At 39.9% G+C, this 15,225-nt stretch overlaps 1 protein-coding gene across 1 annotated transcript in view; it reads right to left on the minus strand.

Annotated features, from left to right (window-relative positions):
* The window catches only part of RBM6 (RNA binding motif protein 6), an 86,237-nt gene that overhangs the window by 55,161 nt on the left and 15,851 nt on the right, over positions 1-15,225 (minus strand). Inside the window, exon 5 of the mRNA XM_065885209.1 lies at positions 4,547-4,620. Coding sequence (XP_065741281.1) covers positions 4,547-4,620 — 74 coding nt within the window. The remainder of the gene's footprint in view (positions 1-4,546; positions 4,621-15,225) is intronic.

A 15,225-nucleotide genomic window follows, 5' to 3' on the forward strand; every position in this document is an offset into this window, starting at 1 on the left:
ACAACTTAAATAAGATTCCAACAAACTGAGTCTCAGCTCATTTTTTCCATCATGGCCTCAACAAAGTCTTTCCCATCCCCCAAAACATAAGCGTTCCCTATTCATCTCATTTTAATCACAAGGACAGATCCCATTTAAGATTTGGCTTCCTTCACATACCTTCAGAAATACCCTGGCCGTCCAGGTATCTTCAAAAACTCAAACTCTCTTAAGTTTGTTGACACAAAAAAACACTATTTCATAAAACTTCATGTATTCTACAGTCTTCATCCCACATACTAGAAAAAGCCAGTGTCTGAAGGAATTTTCACATTAGGTGATAACAGCATCCTTTTCCCTTGCACTATATAAAGTCAGGCTGATTCTGTCATGTAGCCAAGTCATCTTTAGTTAAAGAAGGTCACTGATGCTAATAAGGTTGAGTAAGAACTGCAGAGAAATGAATTATTCTCCCAGAGCCCTTTTATAAGGGCACTTTAGTGACTATCTGGTCAAACAGAAATAGGCAACAAACATCATACCTGCAAATTTGAGAAAATAAAATGCTGCAGACCAAATGACAACGGTTTGAGAGAACTAACACAACTGGGCAACCATTGAGAGATATTCTAACACAATGCTTCTTACTCCCCTCCCCAAGTCCCAGTGCAATGGTACACAAAGAGAAAGGAGATAATAGTCACTCTCAATCCTCAGGGACTTGGACAATAAAGAAAGCCAAGGGTATATGACACTGCTAGAAATACCTTTCCCAGGAAGGGATAGAATAAAAGGTTCTGCATCTCAGTGTTTGCTGGCTTTATACTTCTCCTAGACAGAGATGGTGACGGTATGAGCTGACAGACCTCTGTAGGAAATTACTTTCCCAGACAGACAGCTGCAGGCTAAGTGATGCCCTGATGAGTCCCCTTGGCCACCATGCTCAGTACTGCTGCAGAGCATCCTACTAGTTTGATGTCTCCATTAAGGCACTGGGAAAGGGCTAGAGGGGCCTTAGTTATCATCCTGAACAACCTCATTATGCACACATACCCCACAATATCTGACAAACCAAGCTGACAGAAGGCTCCTTTATCCCCTTTCCCAGACTTGTAAGTATCAGTCAATGATAAATAAAAGACATTTCACATCAAGAGTCAGGATAGTGAAGAGTTATAAAAATCTCAACCCAAAGCATTTCATAGAACCCTCCTCAGAAGCATATACACAGACTACTCAAAGGTGCCCTGTAGATGGTGACTCAGAATTCATACTAACTTTGTCTATAAGTAAAACTTGGACGGAAGGAGCATGGATGAATAGACATCTTCCACAAACACTTGCACCTTACTCCAAGGAGTAAGGACTTCGTCCCTCACATTCTTATGTCTCTCATAAGATTTTAAACTGCTGTGTTATTGGGAGCTTGATCCACATCCATTTCCTTAAGGAAAATCCAGATATAAAATTTTTTTTCCCGGAATTATGATTGGAAATTACTTGACATGAAGAAGAAGAGGAGGAGGAGGAGGAGACGACTGTCTAATTTCAAATGCTTACTAGGTATCAGATGCTATGCTAAGTGTTCTGTATACATTATGCACCAAGAGTCACTACTCAAATTCTATGTTATTCCTCAATAAGTTTCCCTAACCACCTCATCTAAAACTGCCCTCATACGCATTCTCTCAATACCCTGCTTCATTATCTTTATAGCACTTAGCATTATCATATATTATTTTAAATTTGTCTACTTGCTTATGCTCTGACTTCTATCACTAAAACAGAAGTTATATAATCTGTCTCATTTACTGCAGCATCTCCAGCATCCAGAAAGGTGCCTAGTACACAGCAGGCACTCGTGAACGCATGATCTCGTTTAATCCACTCCAGGGTCCCATGAGGTACTGGTAACAGAGGGAACTGAGGCCAAGGGAGGTTAAGAAATTTGCCAGAAACAACCCAGCTAGGAAGTAACATCTGACTATAGAAGCTACACTCCTCTTTTCTATGCTATACTACCTAATTACAAAAATCCCCCTGAATATTCCATTCTCAAAATTTTTCTCATCAGAATGATTTGTACACATCTGAGCTGTGGTAAAGGTTATTAGAAGAATACTGACTGGGTCATGAAGTCTATGCAGTTCAGCGAGAGGATTCTATTGCATGGCAGTGTTAGCAGTGTGACCTCTGTCCCATGGCTAGGGGAAGAATAAAAATCTAGGAAATCGGGTTGACCGAATAAGGATATGGTGATATCTTATTAAGAAATAACTCCAGGGCTTCCCTGGTGGCGCAGTGGTTGAGAGTCCGCCTGCCGATGCAGGGGACACGGGTTCGTGACCCGGTTCAGGAAGATCCCACATGCCGCGGAGCGGCTGGGCCCGTGAGCCATGGCCGCTGAGCCTGCGCATCCGGAGCCTGTGCTCCGCAACGGGAGAGGCCACAGCAGTGAGAGGCCTGCGTCCCGCAAAAAAACCAAAAAAAAAAACCAAAAAGAAATAACTCCAGTGAATACTGAAAATGTTATCGGACAGAATTTGGAGTTTATCTGAGAGAACACTCTATGGAATCCATGAGTACCACATAATCTCTGTCACCTTTCTTAGTATGAGATTATAAGGTCCTAGAAGACAGAGGCTGTCTCTTATTTGCTCTCCTGCACAGAGTGACATATGCAAGAGCATGGTTACCTGTCAAGACATTCTATTTCACATCTAGAAAAATTCTGGCCTTGCTCCTGCTTTATTCTGGTGTCCTATTCACTGGGCAAAGGTCATTCATGAGGGATCTGGGAGAGTGTTCAAAGAATGGGTGGGAAGGGTGGGGGGAGATATGTCTATAGGCCACACCCCCTTGACACTGCTTGTGTAAATGAACATTTTTCTTGGTGTACCTCTAACAGAAATCCAGCATTATGATAATCCTTATTTTTAAAGAAGGCTGCCCTAGTTCTATTTGACATTACTCTTTAGGAGGCTGGATACTTTAGATAGGATTTTTTGGGGGATAGAAGGAAGAGGCAGTTAAGACACAATATGGTTATTTTTAAGATTATATAGCTCTGATAAAAAGCAACATCCCTCTAGGAGAAACACACAGTTGGGAGAATGATACTAAGGAAATGGCATCTGCCATGGCTCCCCTTTTATGTTTCTACCACTCACAATATTCTTTAGTACAGTGGCAAAGGATTTAAAGATTACTCACTGATAAAGACAAGATGCTTATGAATTAAATGAATGTTCTCAAATTAGGACAGATTGCTAGAATGGAATCAACCATAAGCATACAGACTAGGACTTTTATTCCTCTCTCCAAATATTGGCAGATAGCATTTTCTGACACATAATTAGTATCTGTTAAATGACTGACTCAATGATGGACACTGAACAAATCAGGCAACGAGAACTCTGTGAAGGGGATATAGTCCTACTGCAGTCATTTTCTGAGGATCTAACAGTATTTATACTACTAACAACAGGAATGGATACATCAAGTTTCCTCTAATTACTTCTTGATCCCAGAGGATTTAGAGCATGTCATCTCCATTGCCATAAAGGGGGAACACGGTCAAAGAAGGGAAAAAGTTAAGTGTGATGAGCCATGCTGCATGGAACAAAGCTGATGAAAGGGCATTCGGCTATGAAAGAGAAACAGTTCTCATGCAATACTACTCTTCTCTGGCAGAGCCTTCTTTTAAGATTCTGGGTGCATCGCAATCACAATGTTAAGCACAGGCAGTGGGTACATAAAAATCAAACTGTATCACTAAGCTTCTTTCTCCCACTTTACAGATGGAGGAACTAACACACCACGGAGAAAACAACTTTCCCCAAGGAAACACGATGACAAGGATTCTATCCATTTCCTAATTCCTCCCAAAACTACCAGGCAGCGTTCAATTAAAGACCCAGATGACAGTTCTAGGTGGCAAGCTAAATACATCTAGGTGTTTCAAATATAAGGTAAGTACAGATTCAGATTCACCAGCTCTGACTATACGCAGCTAAGAACTTGAGTACGAAACCCCAATTTGCAAAGAACAATGATGAATGCAAAAGACCCCAACAATCAACAACTAACTCTCTTCTCCCCATTGGCCCTCTTCCAAAAGTAGCACTTGCAGGCAGGACCTGAGTGCCACAGGAGTTGCCATCAGTGGTCTTCACCCTAGGTCTGGGTGTTAAGTACTGACCTAGAATTCCTGTGCCAGGAAGTTCCTTCAGATCACAGACAGGCAAGGATCATTCTTTGCATCTGGATCCCAAGCTCAGTCACATCCCAAAGGGAAGCACTCCAGACCTGTCATTTTTTTCCATCTACTGTCCTTGGAATATGGTGCAACTACAACTGAATGCTATTTTTTAAAATATACTCTGTGCCCATTAACTCTTCTAAAGAAACCTTCCCAGCTTCTTTTAAAGTTTCTCCTGGTTGGAATGTGGTATGCTCCAAATACAGATTTCTGGTACCTTTCCAAAGTTTAATCATTTGAAGCTCTCCCTCCCCATACATAAAAAATATATCCTTCCAGCATCATTTGACCGAAGTATAAAGCAACCTGGTTGGCCTCCATGCATCCGATGGCATCTTCCAAGAGTGAAAACTCCACGCAGACATAGCCATAGTCGTAACCTGGGGACAGCATTTAAATACAGACGGGAGTGGTGTTAGTGCCTTGAAAACACAAAAGACACACTTAAATCCCCTGTTTCTGAACCCCTTAAACACAAGCCCTCCCCATAGCCCCCCCCACCCTCCCCTGTACTAGGCAAAGCTGCTACCCCAAACAGAAAAAAGTACTGAAGGAAAGTCTGGATGTTTCTGGACTTAGAAAGTCATTCCAAAATGGCCTTTTCTATTAACCAAGAAGATTCTTTGCCCTCTTTAGTACTGTTGATCTGGTGAGGGTGCCCCAGAATTGGGTAATCCCACAGAAAGTTCAAAGGGGGACCCGAAACATTTTAACCACAGGCTGAGTCTTCTGGAAAAACAAGGTCAACAAGAACAGGAAAGTATCTGGAAAAAAAAATGTATACCGAGAGAGGAAGGAGAAGCAATTATCTCAAAGCTATACTAATAGTCACCACTTATCAAGCAGAAACCACCTTCAAAGACAGAAGTGCTGACAGACTGAGGCAACTATATACCACAGGAAGCTTCTGGTTGGCAGGGGACAGACCATATCAGGTCTCCTCTTTTTTTCCTTGTTTCAACTCAAGTCATAAGCCAGCTAAAATCTTTATGAAAGGAAGAAGGTATAAAAGCATAAGTAAGTACAAATGGCTGGGTCCAAAACTGTGCTTATGCACAAAGTTGGGGTAGGCTGGGGGAGAGACAGGAATTGTTAGCAATCAGTACATGTTCAAGAATTGTATGTACCATCAGAGCACAAAACATCCTTCACCATTTTCCTGAGCAAGTGTCATTTGTGACTCTCGTGACCCATGAGATGGGAAGTCATGGGATTTACAAGCTGACAAACTCTAACACTAACCCCATCCTATAATTTCCTTGATACTGCCACCATATGACTACAAAAATATACTTATTAAAGCAATGCTCCACAAGTGGCTTCCATGTTTCCTCCACTGCCTCACAGGGTAAAGAAGTTCATCTTTAGGAGTGACACTGTGCAGATGGAACACCAAGAAAAAGATGTGATTTGCTCAAATAAGAAATAAAACTCAGGGGCTTCCCTGGTGGTGCAGTGGTTAAGAATCCGCCTGCCAATGCAGGGGACACGGGTTCGATCCCTGGCCCGGGAAGATCCCACATGCCGCGGAGCAGCTAAGCCCATGTGCCAGAACTACTGAGCCTGAGCTCTAGAGCCCGTGCTCTGCAACAAGAGAAGCCACGACAATGAGAAGCCTGCGCACCGCAATGAAGAATAGCCCCCGCTCACCACAACTAGAGAAAGCCCCGCGTGCAGCAATAAAGACCCAACACAGCCAAAAATTTTTTAAAAGACACAAATAAATTTATTTTTTTTAAAAAAAAGAAATAAAACTCAGGGAAAGAGAAACCACACAAAACCTAGGTCAATTTTGAGCACAAAGTATATATAATAATAGAAAACTGGTTTCATTGAATCAAGGTAATAAAGGCCAAAAAAAGAAAAAAGGAAAAGGAAAAGGAAAACAACAACAAAAAAGCTAGGGCAAGAGAAAATATAACTTAAAAACAGACCAAACTTGGTGAAATGGGTTGGATCCCTTGTCACATGGAATGAATGGCCTGAAATGTTTTATTATGATATAGGTAAGGCTTTAGATCTGTTACATACTCCAAGTTCATTATGAAATGTTACAATGGTATAACTTGATTCTTCCTTTGAATTATAGGAAATGACCAGGAAGAAAAGAAAGCTACTAGAAATCTCAGCACCCCCTTAGGTGGACAGACTTTCTACCTGATTTCACAGCTTTGACCAACAGAGATTAGAACTAACCCCTGGAATCTCTATTTAAACTTACCACAACAAAATCAGTCTTCTCTAATTAGTAACTATTTAGAGAAATGAAACTGCTTTAGAGAAACAGTATATGCATTTGTATATACCCTATTAACAGGAGAAATTGTTTTGTTACATATTTCCTTTCAAGTGGATTTCTTGATTCAACTCAGTGAACATCTCATACATAAAACATTCTGCATTTTGTAAAGGGCTCTGAGTGTTCTTGGGAAACACTGCAGAAGAGCAGAAGCAACTAAAGTGCCTTTTATCACCAAGTATCTACTGTAAACATTCAAATGTACGTCCACAATCAGAAAGGGGCAGCCACAGAACAAGCAGATATACTCTCAAGTGTGTTGATTACCTCTACAGAACATTGTCAAAGGAGCATCCAGGTGTGTGGAAAGCAAACCCTCTCCATAGCTGCCAAAATGAAAAACACAGAACACCAACACCAAATTGGCAAAGCCCTGAGTTTCCTTTCTGTTCTTAAAGAAGTAACTATTGTGGCCCAGAGGAGCACACGGAATCTATGTGCAGAAAAAGAAAGGATTCATAGCAACATTCATACTTTGCTAAAGAACAAACAGACTTTGATACTAATGTCACTGCAAAGGAAAAGATACTAGAGGAGACATAATGAGCATCTAGAGGAGACATAATGAGCATCTAATAGCATCTCTATACATTCCTGAGATATTATATGTTGACAATGTACTTCAGATATAATATTTAAATTTATAAGCCCAACATTCAACTTCTTCTGCCTGAAACTTTATCAAACAAAAACAGAAATTTAAAGTTTAGGGAATTCCCTGGCGGTCCAGTGGTTATGACTTGGTGCTCTCACTGCTGGCGTCCAAGTTTGATCCCTGGTCAGGGAACTAATGTGCTGCAAACCATGCAGTGTGGCCAGAAAAAGCAAAAAAGTTTAACTATAATACCTAAAACTTTAAAAATAAATAAATAAAAATTAAAAAGGACCAAATCTTGATCCAAAGCATTTTGTGTGTCCAAGACTCAGAGTTGTACTATAAAGATTTTCATAAATTGCCAAAACGGGTGATGATACCAAGTAATATTTACAAAGCACTTGTAGGTGTAAGACTGTATTCTAAATATTTTACATATAGTTAATCCTCACATGACTATCCTATAAGGTAAATATTATTAACCTCATTTTACCCATCATGGGGAAGCAGTCAAAGAAGGAACAAGTAATTTGTTCAAAATCACCTCAATGGTAAGGAGCAATACCTGGCTTCAAACCCAGTCAGTCCAGATTCAAACTGATGCTATTAACCACTACACTGTATAAATTAATCTGATTTCCAACCTCCACGGAGCCCAATCACAGAAAGGATCCCACATGCCTGAGCACAGATAAGACTATGTCTATAGTTAAGAAATATTGAAATTTGAGCACAACAGTTATTTTATTCTAAAATATCTATGGCAGAACCATTGTGAGTGGGCCTGACTGTGCAAGTTAGAAAGCATTCACTTTCATGGACTGAATATACTGGCTATCAAAATTCTTCTGAAAAGACAAAAAAACCCAAAAGTCTTGTTGTAAATGATGGCTATAAAAATTACAATATGATAAGATACTTGATATAGTATATTGAATATAGTATATTTTTAAAACTTTAAAATTGAGAACAATTATATAAAATGTGTATAGGAAAAAGAACTAGAATTAAATACAATGAAGTTGCATCTAATTCAGAGGTCAGAGACAAAAGTCAGCATATGAGATGAAAACCATGCATTTTCAATATCATACTTGAACACCCCAAGGTGAAGAACAACATACCATCTCTCAATATAGGTTAAGTCCAACACTGCCAGTTTTTCCTCCAGCGTCGCAACAGATCACTTTTCTTTTGGCTGACACCAGATGAAGAGGTTGGCTTGCATTTAAGGGCCATAATGTATGAAAAATATATCACTTTAAATGACAGAATCACAGCCAGCATAGTGAACGCTCATACTCAGAGAAAACTGGAGAGACCACCTGAAGTCATAGCCGAGTCACATCCCCACCTCTCATGCTCACTCCATGAGAGGGAAAATGGGGTGTGGGGTAGGGGAGAGGAGTTGAGCAAGCACAGGTGAATATACAGAAATCTGAAAATGATGTAATGTGACACAACTGTAAACAAAAATGATTACAGTGGTTGTATTGAGATAATTGTGATTTTTTTCCTTTAGTTCTCAAATGTAATTTTATAATTCACAGAAAAAGTTCTAGTAGACACAGAAGATGTTCCACTCAGAGACCTAAATGTTCTGAAGACTACCAACCAACCTTGTATTCAGAATTGCTAGGAACCATCTGGAATCATCAAGATGGTAAACTCAGTGTTAACAGTCCCACAGACAAATTCTCACCTAAAAAGAGTAATAAAAAAATCTCTTTTATTACCTTTTTCTTCCATCATCACATGCTGGGAAGAAACCTGGTGTGCTGATGGGTCTTTGTGGCTTATTTGTATGACTATTAAAAAGCATATCTTTCTCCATTTTCTAACCTAAATGTATAGATTTCTCATAGAAATGTGAATGCTCCTTATACTTTTTTTTGCAGTTGAGAAGGATGAGAACAAGGCAAAGGAAGGAAATCTATAAAGGTAATATTAAATTTTCAGTTCTTCTCCATCTTCATTAACCATGTGGTTGCCTGTTCCCCAAAAAAGTATCTGTGATAATAGCTAACCAGGTGCTTAGGGGAAAACAAGGTACAGAAAACAAAGCCCTGATAAATAATATCCAATCCCAGAACTAATTCTTTAGTCTCTGTCCCTAGAAAAGCTGACTCAGTGATGCTGACAAACATGGCCCTTGATCATTCAAGCCAACTGTTAGTCTATACCAAGCCCTGTTTTCATAACAGTTATACACCAAGATTTTTGTTTAGGCAAATGAGATGAGCAGCCCTATATTCAAACTGACCAAGAAAAACCCAACTAAACATAAACAAGTCCAGCTGAATTTCCCATTAGGAGGGTACTGGTTGACTTTGAAAAAGGCCAGAATATACACACCAACTATGAAATGTAAAAAAGAATCAGGATTTTAAAGGACACAGGCAGAGGGAAAAATTAATTTTTTAAATGTTATTGGGTATCTTTGAGGAAAAAGAAAACACAGGGATTTTCCCCTTTAAACAAGGAGTAATATTTCTGTGGAAACAAAGCATTATGAATATAAAAAGCACCATGAAAAATATTAATAGAAATTCAAGAGGGCTTAGTTCTATCGGTCTTGTTTTCCTAATTCCATTTCACTGGGAATATAGGTGTTTAGAAGAAAAGTAAAATATTATCAGGTTAGAGATTTTAACAAAAGTCAAACAGAACTGATCCAGGTATCTGAATTTCCATCAATGGAAATAACATGACAAAGGAGGCCTGTGTGAAAGATTTCCAACAGGTACTTTGCTATGTTAAAACCTCAAATGAGTATGTACCTGCAGCTTTCATTAGGAAAATTAGGAAAATATCTGACTTACATGTCAAAATACCATCTGGGAAAAATGAAATTGGCCTATATGAAATCATCACTTTGACATCTTATAAGCACTTTCAATTCTCTCTCCTTCAATTATGCATATAAGGATTGCTGGTTTATAATAAGACAGATGAAACTATGAAGATATGCACTGATGATTACTTGCTAAATTTTTGAAAACTGCATATGGTTCTATTTTATCTAGCTTTCCATCTGCACCAGATGGTTATTTTTTTTTTAATATTTTTTATTGGTTTGTATTTTCAAGTAGTTTTCAAAATCCAAAATTAATCTTAGGGTCACTTCATCCTGATGATGGTTCTCGGGCCCAGATTAACATTTGTTAGGAAATTCTCACCCTTATTCAACTCATTTCAATTCCACTGACATTTACAACGCTATGTGAGCACAGAGGAGGGGAGGGTCCTAGCCCTCAGAGAGCTTAGCCTAATGGAAGAGTTATGACAAGTAGATAAGCATAGACCATCTCAAAATGCTATGTAAGTCAAAAAAGGGAACTTTTTTTTTCTGAACTATAATTGACAAATAATATTGTATTACTTTTAGGATACAACATGATGATTTGATATATGTATATACAGCAAAATGATTACCACAATAAGTTTAGTTAACATCCATCACCATACACAGTTACGATTTGTTTTCCTTGTGAGGGGAACTTTAAAGATCAACTCTTACTGCAACCTTCAAATATCCAATACAGTACTGTTAACTATAGTCACAACCCTGTATATTAAATCCCCAGGACTTTTTAAAAATCTGGGAACAACTACTCTTTCTAGAGCCAATGATCTAGTTCAATTTTTGTTCACTTGAAAACAAACAAAAAAACCTACAGAGCAACCATCAGGAATAAGATCTGAGTTTCTCCCCCCAGCTAAGAACACTCCAACCTGACAGGAAAGATGGTACAGGAGTGGCAAAAGGATCACCCAAGAGAGGAGTAGCATCAATGCTGAAGCAAACTGCCCATGCAGAGAGATGATGCCAGAACAACAGAGGTCCCAGACTAAGTGGGGGAGGGGGATATTTTCATTTCTGTACACCCAACACTAGCATAATACCCGGCACGCGGTGGCGCTCAGTCAATGCCACATCACTTGTAATGAGTATCTTCACTGGAGCAACACACAAAGTAACTTCTACAGTTATGTACATAGGCAAGAAGCTACAGCTAATTCATCATGTGCCCTCAGGCAAGCCACTTCTCTCTGGGCTTGGGTTATCTCATATGCCAAGTAGCAATGATGGTACTCCTTTGCAGGGTGGTTTCAGGGGCGCATGAGATAATACATTTCGGTACCCCTGTGCTTCTATTACAAAGCACTCTCAGGGACTAAAGATGAGACAGCTGCCCCTGTATTGCTGCTAACTTACTGACAGCACTTGTCCTCCATGCAGCCATTTTAAAATACAGGACTGGGCTTCCCTGGCGGCTCAGTGGTTGAGAGCTCGCCCGCCGATGTAGGGGACACGGGTTCATGCCCCGGTCCGGGAAGATCCCACATGCTGCGGAGCGGCTAGGCCCGTGAGCCATGGCCGCTGAGCCTGCACGTCCGGAGCCTGTGCCCCGCAACGGGAGAGGCCACAACAGTGAGAGGTCCACGTACCGCAAAAAAATAATAATAATAATTTAAAAAATAAATAAATAAAATACAGGACTATTCTTGATTAAGATTTACCAAAACCTTTCATCAGATATGCTTGTACATTGTCAAACATACTCATCGTCTGATAAACAAGGTGAGCCCTTTCTAGGACTTGATATTAATCTGAAAGCTAAAATGAAAAATTTTCTAAAAAATATAGAATTTTAAATTACTTACAATTATACAAACAGAACACTCTACTCCCTCAACATAACACCATTGCATAGTCTTAGAAATTAAAATTAAGTATGTCAGAATTTTTGACAAAAATTTCTTGAGAGGATCTACTCATCCAATATTTTATTTCCAAAGTTAGCACATACATGTTAACTAATGTTAACTAATACTTTCAGGTTGAAGAAACACATTCCAATACTTACACAAATATTATTTAACCACCAATTCACACATAACCTCACACATTGCTACCAGGAATTTTTGTAGCTTGGCTAATATTTTCTTCTTTGATTTGAAGACAAGCAAAGGCAGGAAATCATTTAATCTGTGACACAAATTCAATTGCTCGGTTATTAGGAAAAAACTAATGAAGCTTAAGCTTCATTTATTAAGCAATGATTTTCCTACCCTGTCAGGGACGTTTGATTCATTTTTTAAAATGATGTTATCTAACCAACAAGGTCCTACTGTATAGCACAGGGGACTATATTCAATACTTTTGATAAACCATCATGGAAAAGAATATTAAAAAAGAATGTCTATATGTATATAACTGAGTCACTGTGCTGTACAGCAGAGACTGGCACAACATTGTAAATCAACTATACTTCAGTTAAAAAATAAATAAATAAAATTAAAATCATCTTATCTAGTCACTTTCCCTCACCAGAGAGCTATGAAGTACTATTCAGCAGCTCCCACCCCAACTCATGTACCATGGGATTTTCTAACATGTATCCGATGACTGTGACAACCAACATTCATTTCTGATAAATGCAAAAGCACTGGTGGGCATTCAAATAAACATGAAAGGATTTTTTTGTTTTGTTTTACTTTGTTTTTCCTGTTCCCCCTGTCCCTAAAACAACTCAATGAGCCGTGAAAGATATAAACCAAGCCAGTAAATAACTTTTTTTTCTCTTTCCAGTCCAAATCTAGTTTTTAAAATCGTGGTCAAAACAAAAACAAGGGCTTCCCTGGTGGCACAGTGGTTGAGAGTCCGCCTGCCGATGCAGGGGACACGGGTTCGTGACCCGGTCCGGGAAGATCCCGCATGCCGTGGAGCGGCTGGGCCCGTGAGCCATGGCCGCTGAGCCTGCGCGTCCGGAGCCTGTGCTCCGCAACGGGAGAGGCCACAACGGTGAAAGGCCCGTGTACCGCAAAAAAAAACAGAAACAAAAAACAGTAGGCCCCACAAAACCAAAAGAGGCAATACCACAACAAAACTAACATTCTTTCAACAGAGCCAGGACTAAGTTCTACAAATGAAATATTACCATTTCCCCTATCCTGGTTCCTAAGGTACATTTTGAGGTGGTTTGGAAGTCACATTTCAGACCACTCTAAACATCTCAAAGTGCTCCAGATCATTTAAAAACTCCCCTGAAGGCAAAGCAGCCCTCTTTTAGTAAGGAGAAATAGTAGAGAAACTTCCCCAATACTGAGACTGAAATAACCAAGACCTTCAAGGCCTCCAAAGGTCTCCTATGTAGAAAACAGCTTCTCTCTGAGAATTTACAAATTCTTACAACCCAACTCCATTTTTAGAGGTTGAAAACATTCTTTTTAAAAAATATGCATTGGGGGCTTCCCTGGTGGCGGAGTGGTTAAGAATCTGCCTTCCAATGCAGGCGACATGGGTTCGAGCCCTGGCCCAGGAAGATCCCACATGCCGCAGTGTAACTAAACCTGTGCGCCACAACTACTGAGCCCACATGCCTAGCACCCGTGCTCCCAACGGGAGAAGTCACTGCAATGGGAAGCCCTTGCACCGCAACAAAGAGTGGCCCCCGCTCGCCGTAACCAGAGAAATCCCGTGGACAGCAACGAAGACCCAACACAACCAAAAATAAAAAAAAACAATAAAAATAAAATAAAGTGAGTCTTTCATAGACAGCATATAGTTGGATCATGTTTATTTAAAAAAAAAATGCATTGGAACAGAGGTACAATGAGCCTTCCAGAAAGCACACAAAAAAGGTCCATCTGTATGCATTTTTCTCTACTTCTTGTCTGATCATTTCCTATAATACCCATGAAAAGTCTTGATTTATTTTACTTCTCTGAAACTCAGGGGACATCACTTTATTTGCTGATCTCTTTGACCAGTGATTACCTTCAAGCATTCACTTAGGTGTTATTCTCTTTTAATCCTGTTGCCTCTGAAAGTTGTCAACCAGTTTTCAAGAAGGCTTATTTTTTAAAATTGAGATGTAATTCACATACCATAAAATGCAGTGGCATATTCACAAAGTAGTGTAATTCAGTAGTGTACAATTCAGTAGTATATTCACAAAGTAGTGTAACCATTACCACCAAATAGTTCCTAAGAGGCTTGTATTTAAATTAGATAGAAGACCTAAGTGATAACCTAAGTAAGAAACATGGAAGTAGGGAAAAATTGCTTTAATTTACATTCTGAGCTTAGAGAATGTAAGCTAGAAAGGGCGAGTACAAATCAGATGTTCTGCAAGGGGAAAGTTAAAGGAAGAAGCCAATGTACTTTAAATCCCATAAATAGTTTTTATGGATGGCCTCTATCTACTTCCCATTGAAGGTAACTGTATAAATGACTTTTCCTCCCTGGACTGAAGCTGGGACTCAAGCAGGCTCCTGCACTATGCAGGCTGATTAATGACTCTTTTCTTCTTGCTACCGCATCAGAGGGAACTCTTCAGTGAATTCTTCTAACTACCAAAAGGCACAGGAAACCCCATACAGCCTTATACAAACTAAGATTCGGCCAAAGCCACCTAAGCATTTGACCAAAAAGACAAGTGAGGACTATAGCAATTCTACCTAAAGAAGAGTGAGGAACTCAGAAAGGCAGTGAACTGACACAGGGCTCTAAACAGAGTTCAAACACCTTCTGCATTTCAGAGAGGCAAATTCCATCTCAGCCAAATAGTTCTAGGGAAGAGAATATAACCTGCCAATTAAGGCATCTGCTCATCACTGTCATGCTATACTGTCTGTTCTACCTACAGATGTCCTGTGTGGTTTAGATAGAGACCTCCAATGCTACATAGTCTACCAACCAAAAATTGCCAAGCTGGTGGTTCCTGCTTATGAATAAAGTGATGCCTTGGGTTGCGAAAGATGTCCCATTCTCAGATCCAGATTAAGACTCTACACCCAGGACTTCCCTCGTGGCGCAGTGGTTAAGAATCTGCCTGCCAATGCAGGAGACACAGGTTTGAGTCCTGGTACAGGAAGATTCCACATGCTACAGAGCAACTAAGCCCGTGCACCACAACTACTGAGCTTGCGCTCTAGAGCCTGTGAGCCACAACTACTGACCTGTGTGCCTAGAGCCCGTGCTCCGCAACAAGAGAAGCCACTGCAGTGAGAAGCTCTAGAGCCCATGAGCCACAACTACTGACCTGCATGCCTAGAGCCTATGCTCCGCAACAAGAGAAGCCA

Source organism: Phocoena phocoena, chromosome 10 (assembly GCF_963924675.1).
Source record: "Phocoena phocoena chromosome 10, mPhoPho1.1, whole genome shotgun sequence".
NCBI classification, from domain to species: Eukaryota; Metazoa; Chordata; class Mammalia; order Artiodactyla; family Phocoenidae; genus Phocoena; species Phocoena phocoena.